This window comes from Botryllus schlosseri, chromosome 6 (genome assembly GCF_051294905.1).
Source record: "Botryllus schlosseri isolate E-star chromosome 6, Bs_hap1, whole genome shotgun sequence".
NCBI classification, from domain to species: Eukaryota; Metazoa; Chordata; class Ascidiacea; order Stolidobranchia; family Styelidae; genus Botryllus; species Botryllus schlosseri.
Window position 1 is genome coordinate 25033958 of NC_137241.1, and position 27684 is coordinate 25061641.

The 27684-nt window shown below is 41.4% G+C and overlaps 2 protein-coding genes across 3 annotated transcripts; one reads left to right on the forward strand and one right to left on the reverse strand.

Annotated features, from left to right (window-relative positions):
• Nucleotides 1-1051: 1051 nt before the first annotated feature.
• LOC145441767 (uncharacterized) lies at nucleotides 1052-27519 on the forward strand. 2 transcript variants are annotated; one of them, XM_080319707.1, is made up of 18 exons: nucleotides 1052-1577; nucleotides 2839-2918; nucleotides 2976-3037; nucleotides 3125-3203; nucleotides 4578-4681; nucleotides 4749-4820; nucleotides 17916-18050; nucleotides 18109-18204; nucleotides 19240-19351; nucleotides 19415-19538; nucleotides 20202-20571; nucleotides 21032-21154; nucleotides 21920-22622; nucleotides 23418-23533; nucleotides 23596-23732; nucleotides 24565-24791; nucleotides 24856-24934; nucleotides 26587-27519. In XM_080319707.1, the coding sequence occupies exons 1-18, from the start codon at nucleotides 1203-1205 to the stop codon at nucleotides 26710-26712; spliced, it is 3120 nt and encodes a 1039-aa protein (XP_080175833.1). In that variant the 5' UTR covers nucleotides 1052-1202; the 3' UTR covers nucleotides 26713-27519. The 2 variants fall into 2 exon arrangements, with proteins under 2 accessions (XP_080175833.1, XP_080175832.1); XM_080319706.1 differs by having other exon boundaries at nucleotides 2976-3203.
• On the reverse strand, nucleotides 6815-11543 carry LOC145441815 (uncharacterized). The gene is made up of 7 exons (XM_080319752.1): nucleotides 11112-11543; nucleotides 10958-11053; nucleotides 9811-9922; nucleotides 9624-9747; nucleotides 8591-8960; nucleotides 8008-8130; nucleotides 6815-7242 (listed from the first exon to the last, which is right to left on the reverse strand). Exons 1-7 carry the CDS (start codon nucleotides 11392-11394, stop codon nucleotides 6815-6817), a joined length of 1536 nt encoding a protein of 511 aa, XP_080175878.1. The 5' UTR covers nucleotides 11395-11543.
• Nucleotides 27520-27684: the final 165 nt, after the last annotated feature.

A 27684-nucleotide genomic window follows, 5' to 3' on the forward strand; every position in this document is an offset into this window, starting at 1 on the left:
CTTACTTGCCAAAGTTTGGAGCTGAATTTCGGAATTTATGCACATTTTCATGTTGTTGGCACCCAAATTTTTCGTTTGACGCGTTGGCACAATTTTTTGCACTTTCGACTATCCTGAACAATCACAATCAATTGTTTTTAGCACGTTAGACCCTAAAACAAGTGCTGTTTATAGTGTTCTTGTTTAAGAGGTATTTGAGGTTGTTCGAAACAAGATTACAGTATAAGCATATAGTGGTTTCTAACGTCCGATGAATCGAATTATTAGGTCGCGGGTCACTTTATCTGATGTTCATTTACCTTAGCCGGTTTGTAAAGATATTACTGTATTTATACCCTTGGATATTTTGCTTGATTGGAAAAAAATCGAATATTTTTTCTACTTTTATACTACGCATAAATAGATACTTGACTATGAAGAACCCTCATGTCGTTCTCAGTTATTCTATCAATATTAACATGACCTGGTACGAAATATTTGTTTGAGGCGTGTTGTCCAATTCTTGAATTCTATATCATGATATAACGGTAAGTAGCCAGTAGGCAAGTAGTTGGTGTCAGGGTCAGCGTGTCACCATACGGTGTAAGTTCGTAAAAGAACTCCTGTATGTGTACGTTGCTACGTGTCAAGGTCTCTGCTCATCTGCCCCTTAACGCCTTCACTTCAAACTTGTACTGAAGATGCATACGGTATGTGGCCTGTTTGTGGGTGCATGCTTTTGGTGTCTCCGCTTCACTGTGCCCCCTAGACGCGCCTCTTTTACCCCTTGATGTCAAAAATCATGCCTGGTCTCTTATCAGTATGAAAGGCATGAAACATGTCAGGAGTTTATGAGTAGCACTAACCAAACTCTGCCTAGACGGATTATAACACAGCAATCTGTAGGTGTAAACGTTTAGACCTTGTCATGTTACCCCTTCTTGCCTGTATGCAACGTCTATGCCAGGTGGCTTGCATAGGCGCTTCTTCGTTTTACGATCGGAGAGAGCCAGTGTTCCCCATGATACCGATCTTAGCTCTGTTTGCAATGATTTAGAAACTTTTGAATTCACCAACTCGTTGATTCATAACTTTCCTCAATTTGTAGAAAATCCTTGCTTATATATAAAAAAGTCGGTTTGCATGAGATCAAACCCTGCCATGGTATGTTAATGTAATAATAGAAGTCTATCAAGTTGCCATTAAGCGAAAGAGGAAAGATTATGGAGCGAACCAAGGATGGTCAAAGGAAATGTTATAATGCTAAATCAAATCAAGCAAAGACGGGGTCGCGTAATATTCAAGAAGGATTCGCCGAGTACCGTATAGTGGAGAAATTATCCACCTGTGCCAAGGTCGGTTCTGCTAAACCCAGCAATGATTCCTATGAGTGTGACACCTTTGATGGACCCCAACGCAAGAAACCAGATTGTGTCCAGACCGCTGGAAAAGAAAATGTAGATTCCAATCCCCTTCTTGAAGATGAGTTCGAGCGAGTTTGGAATAAACCACTGGAACCGAATGAAAAGGCTTATAACAAGTTCCAGTGTAAAAAAAGCACAAGAACTGCTCTTGAGGAAGGAACAGATGTTGATGAGGTGAGAAGTATTGGCAATCACGTCGTACTAGGGTTGTCCATAATTTGGAAGATCTCAAAAATGATGCATATCCCTTTCTCATTCTATGGATTATTGATAAAAAACGTCATTGAGACTGAAATAAGCTCACAGGAAAGTCGTTACGATTTAGCTAAATGCGTTTGAAAGTAGCTGCCGTAGAGTGAGCGTGACAACGACCATAGAACGAAGAGAAGACTAGTAATTACGAAATCACGGCTCTCGATTGCTTTTCAAGGTTGCTGATTACGAATATCACATTAGTTTTACCAGATTGGCTCTAGAAAAGAAGATATTTATACCCCTAAAAAGTTTAAAATTACTGTATTTACCCTTGAATATTTCACTTGGTAGAAAGTAAATCTTATATATGTTTACTTTTTATACTGCGCATAAATAAATGACTATCTATGATGAACACTCATATCGTTCTCAGTTATTCCATCAATATTAACATGACCTGATGCGAGAACTCTGTTTGCTGAAAAAGCAGTTGATCAAGCCTAAAAATTGTACTTTTGCACAATGTAAATATATTTGCTCCTGTACTAATTGGTCATTCTACTAAGGTGAAAGAGAAGTATAAAGCTATCAAGTTTGTCGCTGGAAAGCCTAACTAAAATACTCATATGCATCTCATCTCTTTTCACTTGTAAGTAGAATTGTATAGTATATTCATATTGAAATGAACCCGAATATTTTCGGCTGACACTCGTCAGAGGTAATCGTCAGCAACTAGTTTAGAAATGGAAAGAACGTTGTATATCAACAATCGTATCACAAAATATGACCACGTTCAGTCACACCGTGGTTGAATTTCTACCTCGCTTTCGCTCTTGCTTTGCAAAATTACACCACAGATCTACTCAGCTAGGTTCGAGGTGAAGTTTGTATGATTCCAATTAAAAACCACCTGTCAGCAACCAATATCACCTGCAGATTCGGTGTAGCGGCTGTAGCCAACATATCGCATTCACCAGAGCAGAATACCGACATGGTAGCATCGCCTTATCAATGCAGTTATCAAATTCACATTGTCTTCCTAATCATGGGTGAGAAATGAACTCCTCAACGCAGTGTCCTCATCCTTTCTAATGCCGTGTCGCGCTAGTGATTCAGCATCTCGGTGGTGATGATACGGCCCATCAGCCCATGCCCATGTGTCGTATTAGAGCAAGTATGCCAACACGTGGACAAGCTACTCGAGTGTCAGCATCGCCTAATTTGCCAATCGCTTCTACAGGCATTTCCTTTGCATCACCGGATTCAGGATTGGGCAGTGATCCGGTATGAGAAGCATATCTTTCTGGAGGGAAACGTCTGGTAGGATACCCCCTTCTTCTTTGTCTGTACGGCCCTTTTTTTCATGCTGCCTTACAGTGACACAGACGGCACGAAGCATCTTTACCGGACAAGCGGTATTAACCGCGTCTCTTCGTCTGGTAAGACTGTATTTACCGTTTCCGGAAGCTCGTATGAGCTTGTCGGGGACATGTTTGTGAAAGCCTCTCTTGATGCTGGTGTTCCAGTTGACGTAGCGCAGAAGTTTGTGAAGGGCTTCCCAGCAGACTGGAAGAGTTACCGTCTGCAATTCCTGCCGCCGGGAAGGTATGTCTGAAACACCATAATTTGGTCGATTACCCAACGGCAATGGCAATGATTATATTCAAGCCTTCTTTCCGAGATGGGCATATGGACAACCTGAAGATTTTCAGCTATTCCAAATTAGATTCGAATTAGGACTATAGGCTCCCATTTTTTTTAGAAATCGGACTAAAATTATAATTTTATCTACAGCCATTTCCAAATTAGATCAGAGTTAGAATTATAGCCATTTTCAGTTATTTCCAAATTAGAATTGGAATTACCGAATTTGCGTGATAGAATCAAGCTCACTTCACATCAAATGAGAGGCCATTCATTTAGGCATGGTAATGGCAAATGTCTGTACTGTCAGCTTGGCACGTTTTGCTTTGTACATTTCTCCTGCAGAATTTTTAGGAAAACCATATATTAGATTAGAACTGTAATTGGAAAATGAGAACATTTTGCAAATTAGAATACAATTAGATAATCGGCATTTCACTCTAATTAGAATTATCCAGTTTCCCAAGTCTGCTTTCGTCTGGAATGATTTGATTTAAGCTCCCAGACTCGACACCCGGGAATTGAGTTGTTGTTCGTTTATGCTGTTCTTGAGCCGACTCAAAATTCAAATAATCGCCTCCGAAGAGCCTATCAGTAAATGTTGGGATTAGATAGTAGAGGTACTGTAAATTTTGACGCAAGTACAGTAGAAGAAGCGGTTTTCAATCGAGTAACGGAGCGAGTATTTCAAGCCTAGTTTTGCCTGAAAGCTGTTAAGTGGAAGCCAAAAGTATTCTGAAATCAATCCCACTCAAGTAAGCAGTGCAAGTATTGAAAGCCTACTCTAAACAAGTAGAAATAACGGAGAAACGTCTCCAGTCATAAGTATGGTTCATGCATCAAGCTATCAAAGTGATCCATTGCCCAAACTCAATGGCCATAAATTATCTTCATGATATTCCAGTATGGAAGATTATAATGGAATGCTGACTCAAATGTGATTTGATATTTCATTTGAAGTTGGAAGCCAGGGTCGCCCAGAGGAAATCCATGTTATTAAACAACTCCCATTCGCCAAGCTTTGATCATAGTTGATCAAAAAACAATCAATGCTCAGCATTCCAAAGATTTGCTCATTTGTTTTGACTTCTGAGTCATTTGTGGTATTTTTTATCTGTAACCGCTTCAATGTATTGATTTCATTATTAGGGCCCCATTCACGAGAGGAAATCCATGTTATTGAACAACTCCCATTCGCCAAGATTGATCATAGTTGATCAAAAAACAATCAACGCTCAGCATTCCAAACATTTGCTCATTTGTTTTGACTTCTGAGTCATTTGTGGTATTTTTTTAAATCTGGTAATGCTTCAATGTATTGATTTCATTATTAAGGCCACATTCACTACTGTCAAACGTTACGAAACCGAAATTGGTCCCGAAATCTCAGACTACCAAAAAGAAGGGAAAAGGTGCAGACACTCTTGGACCGAACCAAGGTAATGTTTGGATTGTTCACTGGTCATTGATCACCCCTTGAATATAATGTTACCCATTCTATTTCAGCGATATTACCACCTACTCCGCCGACAGATGCATTCTTGGATGCCCAAAAGAATGATTCCGTTGAGAAAAACAGTGAGAGATTTGTTGTTGCTTTGGGACAATATGAAAATCAAATCTAGAACTAGAACTATCCAAACAGAGTTCTAGTACGTTCAATTGCCGACTCGACACAAAAGAGTCGATGAGTGGTCCGACATTGTGTCGAAACTTTTCCGTTGAAATAAATAAAATACTGGCTCATTTTACGTATGAATGCAAAGAATTGTGGAGAGAGAAATTGTTAAATACAGCTGAAAGGACATCGTCTATACCAGCGATTCCCAACCTTTTTCGACTCATCGCCCCCTTATCAAGCTCTACGCAAATTCTCGCCGTCCGTATTTTCGGAACCGAAAAAGAGGACATATAAACAGAAATTTTATACAACTAAACTCTGACCGGCACCCCACTCCGACCCCTAGTGAATTGACTAAAAAAGGTATATTTTTTCGACATGAATCCCATGTATGAGCAGTCAGAGTTTACCTTTTTTTAGTCAACTCATATAGGCTATTGTCTGTAACGCAGTACGCACCAAATCTGCGTTCCATTTGCCGTTTTTTAGTCGAGGAGTTCTTAACCTATTACACTGCTGTTTTTGACAATTAATTTTCAAAGGTCAAAGATGGGTAATTCCAGCCCAAATCAACTGATGCAGATAACCACGTGTTTCAAAATAAACATTAAATGCAATTCCCCAGCAACGTAGACATATTTCAAACTGAACAAAAGTTATTTTGCGAAAATCCATTCAGCGGTTTAGAATTTATGGGGATTTGAAAAAGAGCACTTTTTGTGCTCAGTCAACCGTGAAAAGGTATGATTTTTGGAACATGAACTTTAAAATTTTAATGTAAATTAGTCTTTTTCTATGGCTTTGAATGGAGTACATTTTCAGAAAGTACATAGCCTAACACTCATTTTGAATATTTTTATTATGATAATAACCTATCCGCTTGGGGTTAAAAGGGGGGCTAAAGGTGAGGCAGAAGTAAAATCAGTCATGCGTGATGAATTTTTCCAGGCTGAATTGTGAAAAAAGGTATACTTCAAATTTATTGAGTAAGGTGTCATATGAAAGCTAAGAATGAGCACTGTCCAATAAAAGCAATGCCACTAGTGATTTCAAGGATCTAAGCTGCCTTATAGCAAGAAAACTATATTCAGGTATTTTCCATGTGTCCAAAGGTATTTTTGGTTATATATTTTATACACATTCTTGACATGTATGATTGATTAATGCTTCATTAAGCATATTAAACAGCTTGGGGCAGGGCTTACTAAAATATGAAATATAAAAAGCAGGAATATAAAGTGAGTCGTGCATAGATTATTTAGCTACATACCATCATTTCTATAAATGAAATCTTCAAACAGTCTGGCGGTATAGCAGCTGTGCATGGTTGAAAAATATAATTTTAATAACTACACTAGGCACATATGATTTGGTTTCATGGGAGTTATTCTTTGTAAGTGGCAAAGATTTATCTTGCAAACTTGAAAGCTCAATGTCACATCTGTGATTTAAAAACATGGGATTTGACGACTCTGACCCGGCATAAGGATGGAATGCTTATGTGAACTTTTCAATGAGAACTATATCATTACATATTTTAAACTTTTGCTGTGTAGGCATTCTGACTAGAAATGTAGTACAGAAGTATGTCAGGGTTACATTTGTAGCAATAGCTTCTTGGAGGTACAGAACTTCAATATACAATTAAATAGTATATTCATATTGAAATGAACCCGAATATTTTCGGCTGACACTCGTCAGGGGTAATCGTCAGCAACTAGTAGAGAATTGGAAAGAACATTGTATATCAACAATCGTATCACAAAATATGACGTCACCAGCATGAAATTTCGAATGAGAGAGCGTTCAATGTACTATTTTTAGGTGATACACGAACTCCTTTTGTTGACAGAGTTTTGGTTGGTGTATTTTGATAAAAGTTGATTCCAAGGCACACAAATGGAATTGTGAACGGCCTCGACCTACGATTCGAAATCGGTCGTCTCGATAATTATTCGCACAAATCCGAATGGTGTGGTGTGGTGGAAGCTTTTATTTTCTGATTTGGTCTCGCGGCCACGGTAGGCAAGACGGATTCATCGATTGCTCCACTATCGCAACGACCTTTTTTCTGTGACTTCTTAGGTCTAGATTCTCTTTTCTGACTTGGTTTCACAGCAGGCACTTCGGATTCGACGGTCGCTTCAATATTATCAGAACCACCTTCTTGCCGCGTCTTCTTAGCTCTAGATTTAGCTCTTGCGGCGGGAGCTTTTTCCTTCCGACTTGATTTCGTGGATGAGGCAGGTGCTTCAGGCGTCTTTTTCGATTTAGACCTAGATTTGAGGGTCGTCGCGATGGCCGCCTTCCCTTCCCGACATGATTTCGCGGCCGCGGCAGATTTCTGACTCTCACAGTGAGCATCTTCACCCGCGATTCCTACAGAAACAATGCCAACAGACCGGCTTCAGTCACAAAATACCCTGTAAATAACGGCAACGTGCGCAACGCACGAAAAAAGGCACTGCCTCCGTGTCTAGCATCATCAAGGCATCATAACCAGTGGTCGGATTCGGCATGTTCGAACCGACGACCATTACCGGTTACTGTGACAGAACCGGCTGAACAATTTGATTTTTGGTCCAGCCGACAAAGAATTTGAATCCCACCACTGATCAGAACAAGAGCACGTACGATTATTATCGGTTCTTCAATAATATCAAGTCGATACCACACTTATATTAGAAATATTGGTATCGGCAATTAGATTCAGAAAATATCGGCAATTTTGATCACAACTACTAAAATTTGGGACTGCTAGACTGTGAATATTGGTGTGGCTCGGTATTTCTTATTTATTTCGTGTACAAGTACAGGAATAGTTGCAAAGCTGTTCAAATGAATGCTTTCAAGTTTTGGAAATGCGCCTTAAACTAGATGCCATATCTTTTGAATGCGGGTTGAATATAACAGGGCTGTCGGTGAAGGTGCTGCTTATCATCGATTATATCAGTATTAGTTCAAAATGCCGATATCAGTCGTGCTTTAACCATGGCTACCACGCACATAGGACGAATTAATTGAGTTTTGGTCATTGGCATCATTCTCTCTCCCCTGGCTATGCAGCCGAACAGATAACCCAACTATTTAATCGCTAGCGATAGCCAGAATTTTTCTGCAATTCGCAGCCCCCGTCAAGCATACCTCTATCGGACTTGTCTTCCGCGGTCAGACTGATGTTCCCGACGACAAGACCTTCATAATGTCTTTCCTGCAACGGGGATAGCAGCACGGAGCACTTTTGCGACCGAACGGAACCGCTCCCATCTGCAAGTCGATAACATTCATTAATCAGAGCTGGGCAAAATCAAGTGCCCGAGTGATAGGATTCTGCATCAAGTATTAGGTTCGACTCGACTATCACTAATTATGACGCATTTTGGATGATAGGGAAAGTTGAAATACGTTCCTTCAAAGAAAATAATGCCGTAATACATCACATTAGAGACAATTTAGGCATTCATTCAACCTTAACTATTTCGTTGCACTTAGCGACCGTAGCGCGAGTTGATCGCGACTTCGCAGAAATGGCGTTCGCACTAACGTGTGTAGCTTTGCGCTATGTTTTAGACGCTGAAATATGGGGAGTGGGGAGCAAATCACAAACAAATTTCGGCACGCTATTGATGGCTGAATATGTATGCATAAACTAATACAGTGGTTCCAACGAATTTTGAGAAAAAGGGAACGAAAATAACAAAGAGTGCAACAGGGTGGCCACGGTTACCTTGGTCAGCAGCCTTTGCCCGAGATTTCGAGCTGCCACCAGTTGATGGTTTTCGGCTTCTTTTTTGCGCCTTTTTCGTTGCGCCGGACGAACGGTCTGCCGATATCTCTTCAGATTCAGAGCCAGAATTCTCGGCGGTTTTGGGTTCCGCGAACAGCGTTTTCGACGACAGTCCGCCGGTCTCTCGTCTTGCTTTTTTCTTAGCCGCGGCCTTGCCAGCGCTGTTCTGGTCCACGGGGATAGGCTGACAATACTGACGGGGTTTCCTTACCGCCCTGCCGCTTCTGGTGGTTTGCTTCGCGATTGTAACGTCACGCGAACGCACTTGTCTTGTTGGGTACCTATGACACGGTGTTGGTGTCTCCGAGACCTTCGAAATCGACAAGCCAGTTTAAACACAGGCAAGGATTTCAAAGGGGTACTGAAAGCATTAAAGAGGCACTGCGCTCTAAATGTATCTAGGGCTGGCCACAATGACCATAGTCGAGAAATGAGAGGTGATTTTTTCAGAGTACTGAATCATTAAAGGTGCACTGCACTCTAAAAATGATTTGCTCTCCAATTTAAAGTACAGATCGAAAAATATTTCTGGCCACAGCCATTTTCTTCAGAAAGCCACCGCAATGAATTAATTTATCAACGAGAATTATAGGTTTGATAATATTTTCCAAAGTAGAAAGCCGCAAGTGACCAATTGGCTGCCTTGCAGTACACAAACACGTATCACAAATTTCGTGCAAACGCTTAGTAACTCATTTTCAAATGCTGAAAATGATTTCAGTTTGAAAATATTGCTGTCCTTGTTGAAAATGATCTATTCTCCATCACTGTTCCTCATTAGCCGATACGGCTTCGGCAATGCTAAGCATTCCATGGATGAAGAATTAGCAGATATTAATGGGCATATTGTCTCGACGTGCAATGGCCCAGACATCGCCAAACTGTGGGTCATATTTAAACTAGATATTGAATTGATACGTCCAGCGACCGCTACAAAATTTAATTGCAGAATGAGCAGGTAGCATATTCTCACCTCAGGACTATCGACCGTGGTAGCGGGTCTTGGCTTTCGCCTGCCCTTGCCCCGTTTCTTGTTATTCGTACTGGCAAAATGATCAAATTGCACTTCCACGACCAGAGGCGATGACGTGTCTTTCCTAGGAAGGAACGCGACAACTGAATGTTGGCAGTCATTAGATCAAGTCCGCACAAAAAATTACGTTGTAGAGCTCGTCGTGGCAATATCGTCTTGATCTAAGGCCGTGTTATCCTCAGACAAACAAGTAGATTCATTCGCTATCCCGGCGACCTTCTTCTTTCTTTTAGGATCGCCTGAAAAAAGGTAAGCAATGAAAAACCTATCGTGTACCAATCAGGCTTGTTCAAAATGAACATGTTTAACAAATTTCACCGGCTACTCGATGGAATTGTTAGGTTACTCAAAAAACGCCGCATACCAATTTTGGCTCAATTCCAACCGGTGGGAACGTAGTTACTGTGGTGGAAAATTTTGGATTTATTTGATAAATATAAACATAACATTTTTTCAAATTTTACTGCCCATCCCATGAAATTGTTAGTTTGTCTGAAAAAACGACACGCAACAAATTTGGCTCAATTCCAGCCCGTAGAACCGAAGTTATCAGAGTACGAAATTTTGCAATTGGAAAAAATATTATTTACGGTGGCCAAATTATTTCATTATTTATTATAGATCTACCCACCAAAAATACTATGATTGGAAATCCTCAATATCAACAGGGTTGTAATGATTCGAGTCGAGACTCGGCTCACGATTTTTTGGTGACTGGAATGCATAAAATAACTTGACTCGAGTCAATTTGTGTATTGACTCGACTTGTGCTTGAGCCAATGAGCATGACTCGAACAAAGTCATACGAGTCGAGACTAGGACGGCTAAGACATACATTTCATTGCAACTTCGGAGAATAGTAAAGTGCCCGCATTATTGGTATTTCGTCTATCATTCCTGATACTTGAAACTGTTAGGACTAGGAAAAGTATTTACGACATTATGGATGTGAGCCATTCTATATCACTCGAGCCGAGTTTAAAAGGCTGGGTTAAGCCGGATTGAACTAAAAATTGAACAGTGGGCGCAATGTCTTGGACTCGAACTCAAGTCACAACACCATGACGATGGCGGACTTGACCAGGTGGTGAATTGAAAATGACTCGACTTGACTCAAGTCAAAACTATAAAAGTGAGATTGACTTGTGGCTCGGAGCCTTGCGACTTGGTTACGACCCTGATTTTCAAACATCAATAACTTCGCTTGATAAGTGGTGCGAGTAGACAAAATCTACTTGATGTAGTAGAAGTACTACTTCGTTTTCATTACTGACCTCCTCCGTTTACGCCGTCCTTAGCTTTTTTTGCACGCTTGGGTCTTCCGACCGAATCTGGTACTTCCGCGACTGACGTCGACACTCCAGCATTCACTGTGTCAGACAAGGTTTCACGAAAACAAAAAAAAGATGCCGAGCGTTTGCTACTTACTGTTATCACGCTCGAGACCGTTGCTCTGTTCGACTGTAGTCTTCTCTACCGAGGTCGATGGAGTGCTCGTGCTCTTACGTTTTCGCTCGGTCTTACCGCTCCGTGAATCTGATGTTTCGGCGGGTGGTGACTTATCTGTCGAAATCTTTTCGTCAGTTCCTTCGAACCGGGTACGTTTGGACGAAATTGTGAACATTCGAATCGCGACCAAACTTATGCTATCTGAGAAACCGCTAGGAATATTTAGGTCGGGAAATGTGCGGTGAATCTGTCGACCTATCATTAAGGAAACAAGCAAGATATGTACACAAAAAATGACGATATTGACTAGAACTGAGTGGTTCTCAACCTGTGGTCCATGAAAGGGCAATGTGGAAATGACAACTATTAAACTATATTATTCTCATTCATAACATCTCTCCTTATTTTGTCTCATTGTCAGCGCTCACCACAGGTCACAATAGCCACACTGACGATATCAACGCTGTTGCAATCCGATTTGTGCGAATAATTATCGAGACGACCGATTTCGAATCGTAGGTCGAGGCCGTTCACAATTCCATTTGTGTGCCTTGGAATCAACTTTTATCAAAATACACCAACCAAAACTCTGTCAACAAAAGGAGTTCGTGTATCACCTAAAAATAGTACATTGAACGCTCTCTCATTCGAAATTTCATGCTGGTGACGTCATATTTTGTGATACGATTGTTGATATACAATGTTCTTTCCAATTCTCTACTAGTTGCTGACGATTACCCCTGACGAGTGTCAGCCGAAAATATTCGGGTTCATTTCAATATGAATATACTATTTAATTTGTAGCAATACTTTTTATAGTATAAGCTTGATCAACAGAGACAAGCATCAACTACAAACCACTTTATATCATCACAAAGCTACAAAACTGCAACTGGAATCTTGTGATCTATTCAAATTAACAAAAAATATCAACGTACCTGCAAGTGATAAGCTAAGAATTCGTGTAACAACGGAAGTGCTGTAAAGGGTTGTAATGACTATAGTCACTGAACTTGACTCGAGTCATTTTTTTTAAACGTTTAAAATGACCTGACTCAAGTCAATTTGTGTATTGACTCGACTTGTATTCGAGTCATTATTCATGACTCGAGACTAGGACGGCCAAGAAAGACAATTCATTGTAACTTTGAAGAATCGTAAATTCACCACATTATTGATATTTCGTCTATCAGTCTTGATACTTGGAAAATAGGGCCAGAAAATGTTAGGACTGAGGAAAATTACAATATTATGAATCCGTGCCATTTTATGTCACTTTAGCAGAGTTGGGAAAAATAGGTTAAACCGGATTGATAAGTCGGACTCGAGTCATCATCCCTCTACTCACTGACTTGAAACTCGGGCTACTTGACACGGTGGGAATTGAAAATGACTCGACTTGAGTCAAAACTATAAAAGTGAGAGTGACTAGTGATTCGGAAGCTTGTGACATGGTAACAACCCTGGTGTTGTACAGGAAATGTAGCTGTTCCCGGAAGAATTTTATTGAGAATCTGTGAACAGATTTGAGTAAACTTGCTCGTTGGGCGTTTTCACAATTCTGTGAAATCAATTTCCAAATTTTGATGTTTTGCAAGTGTTGACTGGCCAAATGAGTGAATGATTGCTCTACCAGTATGCTATGTAATTTACCTGTATGAGATTTGACCGATTGTTGAGGCGATAATATGGTTGAAAAATATAATTTTGATAACTACACTAGGCACATAAGATTTGGTTCCATAGGAGTTATTCTTTGTAAGTGTATGAACAGTTCTCTGCTTGAGAAAATATTTTTGAGAATATCCCCAAATGTTGTGATGACAACAATACTTCAACTACTTATAGGTAAGTGGTTCTCAACCGGGGGTCCGCGAAGCATTTTCGGGGGGGGGGGGGGGTTAATCAGGTTGACATCAATCAGGTTTCGAAACATTTTGGAGTTGAGGTTGTCAGGCAGCAAATTATTGAAGAGTCGTTTAAAATTTAAACCTCGTCACGAAATCCATTTTTTCCTTTGGTGCCATATATGCTGCGATTATATACCGAAAGGTATTGTCGGAAGCATTACACATAATTATATTACCTCCGCCAACTCCTATCTTTTTATCAAATCAAAGGCACGGATTTTCAAGACACGACCACGTATTTCAAGAAATGCAGCTGCAGACTTTGCTTTGAAATGATAAAAGTCTACCCAATTTCTACATATAGTAAAATGTTGTTTTCAGGACAAGTCATTTTGTTGGTGTTTATCACTAGCGTACAATTGTTATTTGCACAAGACGGATTACTGTTGCAGGATTATTGAGATAAATTTGTACTAAAACTTGAGATGGTCCCCGGGTCCGTGACGGCCAAAAGGGGTCCGCGAAGACAAAAAGGTTGAGAACCACTGTACTAGGTCATAAACAGTGCCTGGTAATCAGAGTGTAGCACAAAGGTTGTCCTTTTACTGATCATTTTACCATGACTGTCTATGTATATTAGTTACTCAGAGATGTCAGAGTGAAATGTAATGTGAAGTATAGAACTAGGCACTCAGTCGGCTGTCTCTGTATTCGTATTTTTGACTGAATAATAGTATGATTAAATGTCTGATATCACTTGTACCATGCAATGAAATGGATAGTGCTAGCTAATACATATACTTAATCAAGTAATGGTCGTAACCTATCAAAAACCAAGCAGCTGTATAAATTATACCACCCAAAATACCTTTAGACACAGGGGAAATAGCATGATCATAGTTTTCAGGCTATTAAACTGCTTATATCCTTGAAATCACTATTGGGATTCCTTTTACTGCATTGTATTTATTCTCAGCTTTCATATGATACCTTGCTCAATAAATTTGGAGTATACCTTTTATCACAATTCGACCCAGAAAATTGTGTCACGCATGACTGATTTCTTGGGGGGTTCAACTGTCACTGCTCATTTGACCCATAACCTTTTGGAATATCCAGCAAATTATTATTTACATTTAAAGTTCAGTTAACAGAGGTCACAAAAACATTGATTCACCCGCGAAAACTCCAGCCCATTATATGTAAACATAACTGCGAAATAAGTTGTTCAGAAAAGCCATTTTGACATGGTTCAACGAACGCAAAAAGTGGTATTTTTCTTATTGCGATAAAATCTCGAAGGCTTGTCCGATTTTGATAAAATCAAGTTTTTTCTGATCAGACGATCAATGTCTCCCTTTGTGTGCGATTTGAAGAAAATCCATGACCATAGGGTTATCTTTTGAAAATAATTCTGTTGATTTGGGCTGGAATTACCCAGATGTTTTAACTGCCTTTATATCAATTTCTTGCGCTGAACTCAAAAACCATCCAGTTTTTTTCAATCAGGTCAAGTTTTTTCTTCATGACTTATTCAATCATGCCAGCTTTTGGTCATTACTGTACACAAAGAAACCAAGTTCTGTGGCGGCTTAATTGGTCCTGCATGTTGTCAATTATTGCAAGATGGTATTTTTATTTGAATTCAAGGTTTTGCAATGACAGCCTTTTTAAATGCTACTAAAATAGAATAACACAGTTGAAATAAAGGCACCTATAACTAACCAAGAAATCATTATTTTGTTCAATGGTACTCATGCCTAACCTAACATAAGTTAGAAGTTAATATGTTACACTATAGATACGTAAACACTAAACGCCACAAATGCGTTTTAAATGCGAAATCCTTGCCAACATCAATGTTTGAAGTGTGAAATGAAAACAAAGTGTTCAAAATAGCTTAACAAAGAAAGCGCTGTGCGGAACATGATCAAATAAGAAACTGATACTGATATTACGACGATAAATACAACAACAATATAAGATACAAATGATTTATGCTGTCAATGAATGTTGCTTCAAAGACTCTCTTCCATGTTCGGAGTTATGTGCGGGTCTCTCTTTAAGCACCAACGGTAATCCGCAAACATGTTTACGTCCCTGTATCCTTGGCGATGGTCTTGGTGGAATCTCTCTCCTTGTTCTTCTCTGTAATCACTACAGTTGACCGGAAAGTAATCCTAATGAGAACTCAGCAAGTGCATTTGCACAGACAGGGCTCCAAGGTATTGAAAGCTTTCAAGCACCTCTTTGACCTGTGCTTCGCGATTAGGGCTTCTATGCTTTCCAGGAAAGTTTATATTACTACTGGAAAAGCTGTCCGTGGTCTTTTTTCTACTGTACCCATATGTGCAGTGAAACTTTTGTCCTTGATCAGGTCACAGATCTATGGCCTATCAAAGGCTCCTCTGGTCGTAGCTTCACTTCAGAGATAAGGGGAAAGTTAATTGGTAAGAACTTGAAGATCAGGCCATCTTTATCAAGTGCCCAGGTATAGTTTTTTTATGCGAACAAGTTTAATGTGGAGAGGTGGGAAAAATATTTTGTGGATCAACGAAGTTCACATATTTGACATTTTTAAAACTTGTTCTGTGTGGCCAGCTAATTTGTGTGTAGTGGTGATCATCGGCACTCGAGTTCCACAGACAGAAAAAATGGCTGTTTGGTGTAACCAGCCTGTGACCCTGTGAAGAAGTATCGAAATCATTTTCAAGTCACCAAATATTTTAATTTGTGATGGCTATACTCAAGAGGTTTCAAGAGGAATTGCATGTCTTCATAGCATTCAGTGAGCTTCACAGAATGTCCAATTGTCCAACAGCAACAGAACCATCATGTCATTATGTAGTAATACTGCCTTCAAACTTCAAACTGTAGACCAGGGGTCACCAACCTTTTTGCAAGCAAGGGCTACTTTGGGGTACTGATTGAAGCGATGGGCTACCATTTACTCCCGCCGTTTACCTGTGTCAGACACAATTTCCGCTTTGATATTCATAGCATTGGGCAGGTATCACATAGCGGTAAGACTTCTAAGAGATTCTTTTGAATCAAAACATCTCATTTCAACCAGCTAACCACTAAGACTTTTTAAGAAATCACGAATTCCTCCGCACCGTGTTTATGTAAATTATATAACAACTGTAAGCTCAGATTTTAAAATAAATCTCGTCACACGTTAGACTGGACATCGTGTTGTCTGTTACTAAACCAGTCAGTGGGAGGCCTGGCATTGCATGCTGTCAACTAGTGCGCTGTACTCTGGTATGTAACTTACAATGCAACTCTGAGTGAGTGTTCCAGATGTGCATTCGTGAGGCGGGTTCTGTGTTTGTTATTTGATGAATGTCGTGTCCGCAAAGGCAACAACGATAAGTTGAACCAAATACGCTTGTGACCTTCATAGCTGCTGCGCAATGCGCATTCACCACTGTACTTTTCCGTGTCAACAAGGCACCAAAAGTTTCCTGCAGCCTTGTGGGCTTTTGAGGTGGAGGTGATTTTGCAGTGGTACAATTTCAATATCTAACTGTTCAGCATCCAGACATGACAGATTTCATTATACCTGACAGCAGTATCGATTACAGAAAGTTAGAAGCATGTTACTATAAATTGCGTTGAGTGTAAGAGAGACAAGCTGTGTCAAAAGATGCAATACACATTGTGCATACTGCATCTGCTAGTAGGCCTACGTCATCGCCATTTGCTACCGGATAGTAATGTTGTTTACTACTTTGGCATTGTCCGGGACGTCTAGCTACCATAACGGAACCCCCCACCATTTCAAGAAGACCGTGGATGGCATGCCGTCATATCGCCTGTATGGGCAGTACGCCGTAGGCCTATTCTACGTCTTCGATATCTTGTTATTCTACTACATGTTGGTATATTAGTAATTGTAATTGGGGATATTTGATATCATCATTTTAAGTGTTTATATATATGTAGCCTATTGTCATTTCTAAGTCACCTGTTATAGTGTGATTTAAACAACAATAGCTAAATCACTCAATTTATATATTTAAAAGCTCACTGGTGATAATCTGACGAATATTGGCAAATGCTGCTGTTCGATCTATTTTTAGAACAGGCTCGCGGGCCACTCATCTGGTCCTCGCGGGCTACCTGGTGCCCGCGGGCACCAGGTTGGTGACCCCTGCTGTAGACTATGACCAAAGCTGATATTAATCCTGAAACATCTTTACAGTATACTATAGGGAATGGTCTTCATCATAATTAAAATATTTTCTGAACTATTTCGTCAAAACTTTATTGCAAAATCCTTTTTATGACATCACAAATCTTAATTGCATAATGCTGTAAGCTGCAATTTTCGAAAATTCAAATGAAATTTGCAAAAAAAAAACTGGACCTGATTGAAGAAAAGTGATAGATAACAGTTTTGGATTCAGAGAATCAAAAGTACACCACAAACCGTCAATACTTTAGTAAACTCAAATTTAACGCAGAACAATGTTCTCGGTCTCAAATTGAATTTTTTGGGTTGTTGCATGGACCCGCAACAGCGAAATTTGTGAAGGTCAAGAATGAAAAAAGAGGTCACCAGATGAGTGCTATTATAAGCGTTGATATCGTCAGTGTGGCTATTGTGACCTGTGGTGAGCGCTGACAATGAGACAAAATAAGGAGAGATGTTATGAATGAGAATAATATAGTTTAATAGTTGTCATTTCCACATTGCCCTTTCATGGACCACAGGTTGAGAACCACTCAGTTCTAGTCAATATCGTCATTTTTTGTGTACATATCTTGCTTGTTTCCTTAATGATAGGTCGACAGATTCACCGCACATTTCCCGACCTAAATATTCCTAGCGGTTTCTCAGATAGCATAAGTTTGGTCGCGATTCGAATGTTCACAATTTCGTCCAAACGTACCCGGTTCGAAGGAACTGACGAAAAGATTTCGACAGATAAGTCACCACCCGCCGAAACATCAGATTCACGGAGCGGTAAGACCGAGCGAAAACGTAAGAGCACGAGCACTCCATCGACCTCGGTAGAGAAGACTACAGTCGAACAGAGCAACGGTCTCGAGCGTGATAACAGTAAGTAGCAAACGCTCGGCATCTTTTTTTTGTTTTCGTGAAACCTTGTCTGACACAGTGAATGCTGGAGTGTCGACGTCAGTCGCGGAAGTACCAGATTCGGTCGGAAGACCCAAGCGTGCAAAAAAAGCTAAGGACGGCGTAAACGGAGGAGGTCAGTAATGAAAACGAAGTAGTACTTCTACTACATCAAGTAGATTTTGTCTACTCGCACCACTTATCAAGCGAAGTTATTGATGTTTGAAAATCAGGGTCGTAACCAAGTCGCAAGGCTCCGAGCCACAAGTCAATCTCACTTTTATAGTTTTGACTTGAGTCAAGTCGAGTCATTTTCAATTCACCACCTGGTCAAGTCCGCCATCGTCATGGTGTTGTGACTTGAGTTCGAGTCCAAGACATTGCGCCCACTGTTCAATTTTTAGTTCAATCCGGCTTAACCCAGCCTTTTAAACTCGGCTCGAGTGATATAGAATGGCTCACATCCATAATGTCGTAAATACTTTTCCTAGTCCTAACAGTTTCAAGTATCAGGAATGATAGACGAAATACCAATAATGCGGGCACTTTACTATTCTCCGAAGTTGCAATGAAATGTATGTCTTAGCCGTCCTAGTCTCGACTCGTATGACTTTGTTCGAGTCATGCTCATTGGCTCAAGCACAAGTCGAGTCAATACACAAATTGACTCGAGTCAAGTTATTTTATGCATTCCAGTCACCAAAAAATCGTGAGCCGAGTCTCGACTCGAATCATTACAACCCTGTTGATATTGAGGATTTCCAATCATAGTATTTTTGGTGGGTAGATCTATAATAAATAATGAAATAATTTGGCCACCGTAAATAATATTTTTTCCAATTGCAAAATTTCGTACTCTGATAACTTCGGTTCTACGGGCTGGAATTGAGCCAAATTTGTTGCGTGTCGTTTTTTCAGACAAACTAACAATTTCATGGGATGGGCAGTAAAATTTGAAAAAATGTTATGTTTATATTTATCAAATAAATCCAAAATTTTCCACCACAGTAACTACGTTCCCACCGGTTGGAATTGAGCCAAAATTGGTATGCGGCGTTTTTTGAGTAACCTAACAATTCCATCGAGTAGCCGGTGAAATTTGTTAAACATGTTCATTTTGAACAAGCCTGATTGGTACACGATAGGTTTTTCATTGCTTACCTTTTTTCAGGCGATCCTAAAAGAAAGAAGAAGGTCGCCGGGATAGCGAATGAATCTACTTGTTTGTCTGAGGATAACACGGCCTTAGATCAAGACGATATTGCCACGACGAGCTCTACAACGTAATTTTTTGTGCGGACTTGATCTAATGACTGCCAACATTCAGTTGTCGCGTTCCTTCCTAGGAAAGACACGTCATCGCCTCTGGTCGTGGAAGTGCAATTTGATCATTTTGCCAGTACGAATAACAAGAAACGGGGCAAGGGCAGGCGAAAGCCAAGACCCGCTACCACGGTCGATAGTCCTGAGGTGAGAATATGCTACCTGCTCATTCTGCAATTAAATTTTGTAGCGGTCGCTGGACGTATCAATTCAATATCTAGTTTAAATATGACCCACAGTTTGGCGATGTCTGGGCCATTGCACGTCGAGACAATATGCCCATTAATATCTGCTAATTCTTCATCCATGGAATGCTTAGCATTGCCGAAGCCGTATCGGCTAATGAGGAACAGTGATGGAGAATAGATCATTTTCAACAAGGACAGCAATATTTTCAAACTGAAATCATTTTCAGCATTTGAAAATGAGTTACTAAGCGTTTGCACGAAATTTGTGATACGTGTTTGTGTACTGCAAGGCAGCCAATTGGTCACTTGCGGCTTTCTACTTTGGAAAATATTATCAAACCTATAATTCTCGTTGATAAATTAATTCATTGCGGTGGCTTTCTGAAGAAAATGGCTGTGGCCAGAAATATTTTTCGATCTGTACTTTAAATTGGAGAGCAAATCATTTTTAGAGTGCAGTGCACCTTTAATGATTCAGTACTCTGAAAAAATCACCTCTCATTTCTCGACTATGGTCATTGTGGCCAGCCCTAGATACATTTAGAGCGCAGTGCCTCTTTAATGCTTTCAGTACCCCTTTGAAATCCTTGCCTGTGTTTAAACTGGCTTGTCGATTTCGAAGGTCTCGGAGACACCAACACCGTGTCATAGGTACCCAACAAGACAAGTGCGTTCGCGTGACGTTACAATCGCGAAGCAAACCACCAGAAGCGGCAGGGCGGTAAGGAAACCCCGTCAGTATTGTCAGCCTATCCCCGTGGACCAGAACAGCGCTGGCAAGGCCGCGGCTAAGAAAAAAGCAAGACGAGAGACCGGCGGACTGTCGTCGAAAACGCTGTTCGCGGAACCCAAAACCGCCGAGAATTCTGGCTCTGAATCTGAAGAGATATCGGCAGACCGTTCGTCCGGCGCAACGAAAAAGGCGCAAAAAAGAAGCCGAAAACCATCAACTGGTGGCAGCTCGAAATCTCGGGCAAAGGCTGCTGACCAAGGTAACCGTGGCCACCCTGTTGCACTCTTTGTTATTTTCGTTCCCTTTTTCTCAAAATTCGTTGGAACCACTGTATTAGTTTATGCATACATATTCAGCCATCAATAGCGTGCCGAAATTTGTTTGTGATTTGCTCCCCACTCCCCATATTTCAGCGTCTAAAACATAGCGCAAAGCTACACACGTTAGTGCGAACGCCATTTCTGCGAAGTCGCGATCAACTCGCGCTACGGTCGCTAAGTGCAACGAAATAGTTAAGGTTGAATGAATGCCTAAATTGTCTCTAATGTGATGTATTACGGCATTATTTTCTTTGAAGGAACGTATTTCAACTTTCCCTATCATCCAAAATGCGTCATAATTAGTGATAGTCGAGTCGAACCTAATACTTGATGCAGAATCCTATCACTCGGGCACTTGATTTTGCCCAGCTCTGATTAATGAATGTTATCGACTTGCAGATGGGAGCGGTTCCGTTCGGTCGCAAAAGTGCTCCGTGCTGCTATCCCCGTTGCAGGAAAGACATTATGAAGGTCTTGTCGTCGGGAACATCAGTCTGACCGCGGAAGACAAGTCCGATAGAGGTATGCTTGACGGGGGCTGCGAATTGCAGAAAAATTCTGGCTATCGCTAGCGATTAAATAGTTGGGTTATCTGTTCGGCTGCATAGCCAGGGGAGAGAGAATGATGCCAATGACCAAAACTCAATTAATTCGTCCTATGTGCGTGGTAGCCATGGTTAAAGCACGACTGATATCGGCATTTTGAACTAATACTGATATAATCGATGATAAGCAGCACCTTCACCGACAGCCCTGTTATATTCAACCCGCATTCAAAAGATATGGCATCTAGTTTAAGGCGCATTTCCAAAACTTGAAAGCATTCATTTGAACAGCTTTGCAACTATTCCTGTACTTGTACACGAAATAAATAAGAAATACCGAGCCACACCAATATTCACAGTCTAGCAGTCCCAAATTTTAGTAGTTGTGATCAAAATTGCCGATATTTTCTGAATCTAATTGCCGATACCAATATTTCTAATATAAGTGTGGTATCGACTTGATATTATTGAAGAACCGATAATAATCGTACGTGCTCTTGTTCTGATCAGTGGTGGGATTCAAATTCTTTGTCGGCTGGACCAAAAATCAAATTGTTCAGCCGGTTCTGTCACAGTAACCGGTAATGGTCGTCGGTTCGAACATGCCGAATCCGACCACTGGTTATGATGCCTTGATGATGCTAGACACGGAGGCAGTGCCTTTTTTCGTGCGTTGCGCACGTTGCCGTTATTTACAGGGTATTTTGTGACTGAAGCCGGTCTGTTGGCATTGTTTCTGTAGGAATCGCGGGTGAAGATGCTCACTGTGAGAGTCAGAAATCTGCCGCGGCCGCGAAATCATGTCGGGAAGGGAAGGCGGCCATCGCGACGACCCTCAAATCTAGGTCTAAATCGAAAAAGACGCCTGAAGCACCTGCCTCATCCACGAAATCAAGTCGGAAGGAAAAAGCTCCCGCCGCAAGAGCTAAATCTAGAGCTAAGAAGACGCGGCAAGAAGGTGGTTCTGATAATATTGAAGCGACCGTCGAATCCGAAGTGCCTGCTGTGAAACCAAGTCAGAAAAGAGAATCTAGACCTAAGAAGTCACAGAAAAAAGGTCGTTGCGATAGTGGAGCAATCGATGAATCCGTCTTGCCTACCGTGGCCGCGAGACCAAATCAGAAAATAAAAGCTTCCACCACACGAGCTCCTAAATCTAGAGCTAAAAAGACACAGCAGAATGACGGTTCTGGATACAACGAAGCAATCGTCGAATCGGAGGTGTTGACGCAAGGCGCAGCCAGTCGGAAGACGGTTTCTTCGCGCAAAAAGCGTAAAACAAACGCGAAAGCCGAAGAATCTGCGCCCACCGAGAAGCCGGCAAGAAGAGTTACGAAAAAGAGAAAGGCCAGACAGAGAAAAGACAGCGATGAGAGCTCCGAAACCATCGTCACGACTCCGCAAAAAGACTTTTGGAACTCTCACCGGAAGGGACGCCTTCGGAAGTGAGTAGGCATCTTTGACGCTGGGGTTCGCGTCCTGTTTATCCCTTTTGTTATTTTGTTTGTAATTCTTTGGTTATCGTTGTGCCGTCAGAATTTTAAAGCCGAGTTTCACAATCGTACAGCACTGTCTGCTGAGTATGCTTTGGCTGTAAGTCAAACACACTTCTTTTCGGACGAAGTACGTTTTTGTCATTATACAAATTCCCATCGATAATACAACCGAGCAAATTATCGATACAAAATTCTTATCACAATCACACACAACAAATTGAATACACCAGCCGAATATGTTCTTATCTATAACCTGAACTAATGCGGGACAAATATCCTTTCTGCACAATCAGTGCTTCCATTTGAGTTTTTGGCACGGTACACACTTGACTCGTGTGCCCTGTCCGCTGTGATTTTCTACGCTAACTTTGTCAGCACAGTAATATGATTCACGCACGACAGAATGTATGTATATTAAAATCGGTAAGCTGATTACTAAAAAAGGTCAGCACCTTCACGACCCCTGCTACTTTAGCTTGACTTTAGTACGATGAACCCTTGTGCTGGTCGTGCACACGGGTTGGTGGGCACTAGTCTAGAAGATCAATGGGAACTCCAAAGGATCATATCGCTGCAAAATGTGTTGTATTTTGATGGCAATTGAAAAATATTCAATTGTAGCCTATAATGAAGTTGTGCACGTCCAGTCGTCCATGAGTCTCTTGAAAATTTCATGGGAATTCTTGTTAAATAAGGCAGAACTGTCTGCCATGGGACACCTTTTACTGATTGCACCACTTCCAGAATGGTGTATCAATACCTTACTTGGGACGAGATAGGCGCGTGTTTGAAAGTGTCACCGGCGAAATGCAAGAAGGTCTTCAAAGACATGCAGTCGAAACGCAAAGAGAAAAAACCAGGTGGCTAATTCAAACCGAACTCTTTAAGCGTACGGCGCGTTAACTTCGCTCGTTGGAACTAGATAGCGCGAAGCCCGCGCCCGTGACTGCGAGAAGAGGCACGTTGAAGCATCGGGAAGAATTGCGACAGTATCTCGGAGATGCCACGACCAGGTCCAATCTACCGAAACAGGATATCTTCCACGGGCAAGTTGAAGATGTGAGGTTTGGTTTTGAATTTGAATTGGACCTTCCGCCCTGTCGTGCTTCGTATTTACAACGTGAAGGTATTTCTGTAAGGGGTAAAACTTCACAGTTCCCCAGGTTGTCAAAGGTTTAGAACAGTGGTTCCCAAACCTTTTTGGATGTCGAAGCCGCATTTCAGACTTCAGAGTACTTATGATAACAAAAGCTTAAAGTAGCTAGCCTACCTCTGGATCTCACCGTCCAGCTAATTCAAAAGCATGCACATAGACTTCTATAGATTCTATATCGGTTTTAGCATTCATGGATGCAGATTGGCGAGCGCTATACATTGAAATAAACTGAAAATGCATATCATTACTACAACATACTATTATGTTGTTATGTGATAGCTCTTCTTACATTCCAGCACTTACTGCATCAGGATTATATGCCGAGTAATATCGAACTTATTGAACGTTATACTTGACTATGAGCTGTTATTTTGATGTTAGTAAAATTGTTTCGAAATTTACTCTTCACAGGGACTATATATAAAGGTCTATGACCAGCAGAACTTAAGATATATCCTTGTTTGACGGGTATTCATCCCTACGTTTGACGCTAGTCTGCAAGAATTCTGTTTCCCGGTTTTCAGAAGCGGCCTCGGCGGCTTTAGACATAACTGATATCCCTCATTTTAGCATTCATATACAGGAATTGACAATAACTATTCGTAGAAACGACAACAACTGTCAGCTATCATGTTTTTGCGGCATATTTATAGGGCAATCAAGAGTTGCAAGAAGCACTGGATTAGAACCACTGGTTTAGCAGTACGCGAAAGTATTCCATATCATTTTTTTTAGCGCTCCAACGACCCCTTTTTCACGGCGATGTGCGAAGATGACGGCTTCGTCCCGGTGACGCCTAATTCGAGACCGCCGTGGCTGGAGACGGACTGCACGACGCCCGCGTGGTTTAAGACGCCGACGGGGCAGCCGGACGCGCAGGCGTCGCACTACGACAAGACCCCCGCGGCGTTGAAGGAGATCTGGTATCAGCCGGCGGAATCGGGGAACGAACAAGCCGCCAAGTATGGAGTCGAAGTGCTTTGGTGTTTCGACGTGCTGTTTTGTAGTTGCTTTTCTTTGTTGCAGGAAAGAGACGGACAGGGTGATTCTGCAGCTGGGTAAGAAGATGGCGAAAGGTGGGGTGCGTCTCGCCAAATCGTCGAAGGTACGTGGTCTGTCGGCTTAGACCAGCGTGTGGCACACTAGAAAAGTTATAAAATTCTCACGGCAAACTTGGGCAGAGAAAAGATTCAAGACACACAGCCACACCAGTACGCAAGGCAATCGCCTTTCAATGCAACATAACGTATTGTGAACCGATAAGGCGATAGCGGTAACCCTCAAAATTTAGCGAAAGCGTTATATCACGTCAGACTGGTCATGCCGGATGCGTTTGTGATGCCGTCATTGGTTATCCAGGGTTAAATGAGTGACTGTGAACATCACGCCATATTATTTCCGATACATACATTCCAGAGCAGTTAATTGAAAAAGGTAATTGCCTACGTGTAACCGTAAATATGTAGGCGGTCCTGTATATGGTGTTTAACACAGTGGTTCTCAACCTTTTTTTAAACACGCCCCTCTCTATGATAGTGAAAAATTTCACGCCCCCCTTATCGTCATATCACAAAATCCAACGGGGATGCTAACCGCAACAGATTGTTTGATGGCATGAAAGGTTATGACTATTGATGAGAGAATTCAAAAATATGAAAATCGGTTTATATATAGAGAAAAACACGTGAATTAGAGGTTAATCGCGCGAAAATTTTTTTTCAGTTGACCGCTTCTTTGCGCCCCCCTTCAGATGCTTTCACGCCCCCCAAGTTGAGACCACTGGTTTAACAAATGGGTCTATTCCCCACCAGAAACCATTAAATTCCCCACCGGTTGGGTACCACTGTTCTATAGCCTTGAAGACTACATGCCAGTCTGGCTCCTCATACTCTTTTAATCATTTTTCCAATCAAAGCTACAATATGGCATCATCTGTTGGGGGGCTGCCAGTGTTAGCGCACTGAAGCCACTGCCAAAAACTACAACATTAGGTCTTCCATATTATAGCCAGGGCCCCAAAGGGCCCAGAATGTGACGGATGTGTGTCCAACAAATCACTGCTCAAAAGATTCTGTGTCCTAAACACGAAAGATATACGGAAACTAGAAATTGCCGAGTTTATGTATCAGTTCCACTGCAGCCACTGTCCCGATAGCTTCAATAACTACTTTACCTCGGTATCAACAGTGCACAAGCGCGTCCACATCGTCCAACTACCATATGGTAGACAAACAGGATCATCGGTCTATCAAATATGCCGGACCTGATTTGTGGAACAGTATCTCGCCGGCTATCTGACAGTCATCGAGCATGTCCACATTCATGTCGAAATACAAAGAATTTCTACTGAATAAATACTAGTTAATCCTCTAGTTTACATGACCACGACCTGACATATCGATCTCGGCTTACCGCACATGACACCTTTTTTTGTCACTCGCCCTTATATATTATCTTAGTTTACGTTTCATTCAGTGTGGAATGTGTATGCCTCGTTTTTTACATCGCTTAGGTCAGGTGGGTATCTGATTTCGAAGACTACTCCAAGTCGTTTCGACACCTTCCAATCTTTCATTGTATCGCGGTCTTGTGGTGTATTGAAACGATGAAAATTTTAGCAATAAATCGAATTAAATTGAATTTATTTTTCGTGACTCTGCTCCGCCAGCTTTTGCTATCAATGTGAGCGTGCAATAATCGCGAAATTGCGCAGGGCAGAGGTCGACAGCTTGACACGGTGTCCGTATCTTGTCACAGGTCGCGACGCCGAGGAAAAGGAATAAGAGGAATTCGGTTGATTTGGATACGATCGGAACGACGGACTCGTCAACGTACGAGAGCGGCGGAGAAAAGGACGATTATTTTGATCTGGAAAACGAATAGCTCTGTACTATAAAAGCGATAGTTAGCGCTTGCAAGCTTCCAGCGTGTGTTGAATGATGGTCGAAGCGAATTTTCAAGACTTCTGTCTGCGTAATAAGGCTGGCTGGTATTAGCTGTCGTTTTCCTTAATTTCTTGCCGTTGTTAAAGACAAGTCCTATGTTTTGGCGGTTACGTTCAAACGACTATTCGACTGTAAGACTACACTGCCGACTTGTACACGTATTCCACTGCACGCTTGCTGTGTGAACTGCCGAGAAATGGGGTGCCTTCGATTTTATGAGTTCCGAGTCAGAAGTGCTACTAACAATGTTTATGCGAATGAATTTTACCACTCATTTCATGTCGACTCTAGCTGCTGCGACATGGAATATTATTATCTATTATTATCGTTATCTGCTGCTCTGACAGCGTCTTGGTAATGGGTATGGATAGTAGATATTCACACATCGTGCGGTATGTTGCTGTTGTTTCTAGAAGGTCGTGGTCGAGATTCCTGTCCGCTGACGGATGGCCCAGTTATGTGTATTTTGCCTATCATAAGATTTTGTTTTTCGTTCTTTTGTTGCTCCAACATGTCCTTTTGTTACGGTCGCGCAGCCAAATTATGACTTCTATTGCGCATTTGCTGTTTTTGTCAGCCCGCACCGTCCTGCCCGTTACCCTGAACTTTGACGCTAACATTCTTCTATGGTTGTCAGGCGCGGAAAAGCGTGTCGTTTCGTTATTGTGAGATCATCTTGAAAACACCGTTTCGATGCACAAATTGATGTCGTCCGACTTGGCAAGAGAGTAGCCGATGTGTTCCCCGTGGTGGGTGATCGATTTTCAGGAATTCCGTGGCTTTTTAGTTGGATTCGTTGAGTTGTTTTCTAGCATTGTCGGCAGAATATATGGCCGCCGGAGGTCGTTCCGTGCGCATGCCATGGTGAAGTGATGTCATTTTATGGAAGGTAGATAATTTTCTGGTCCGT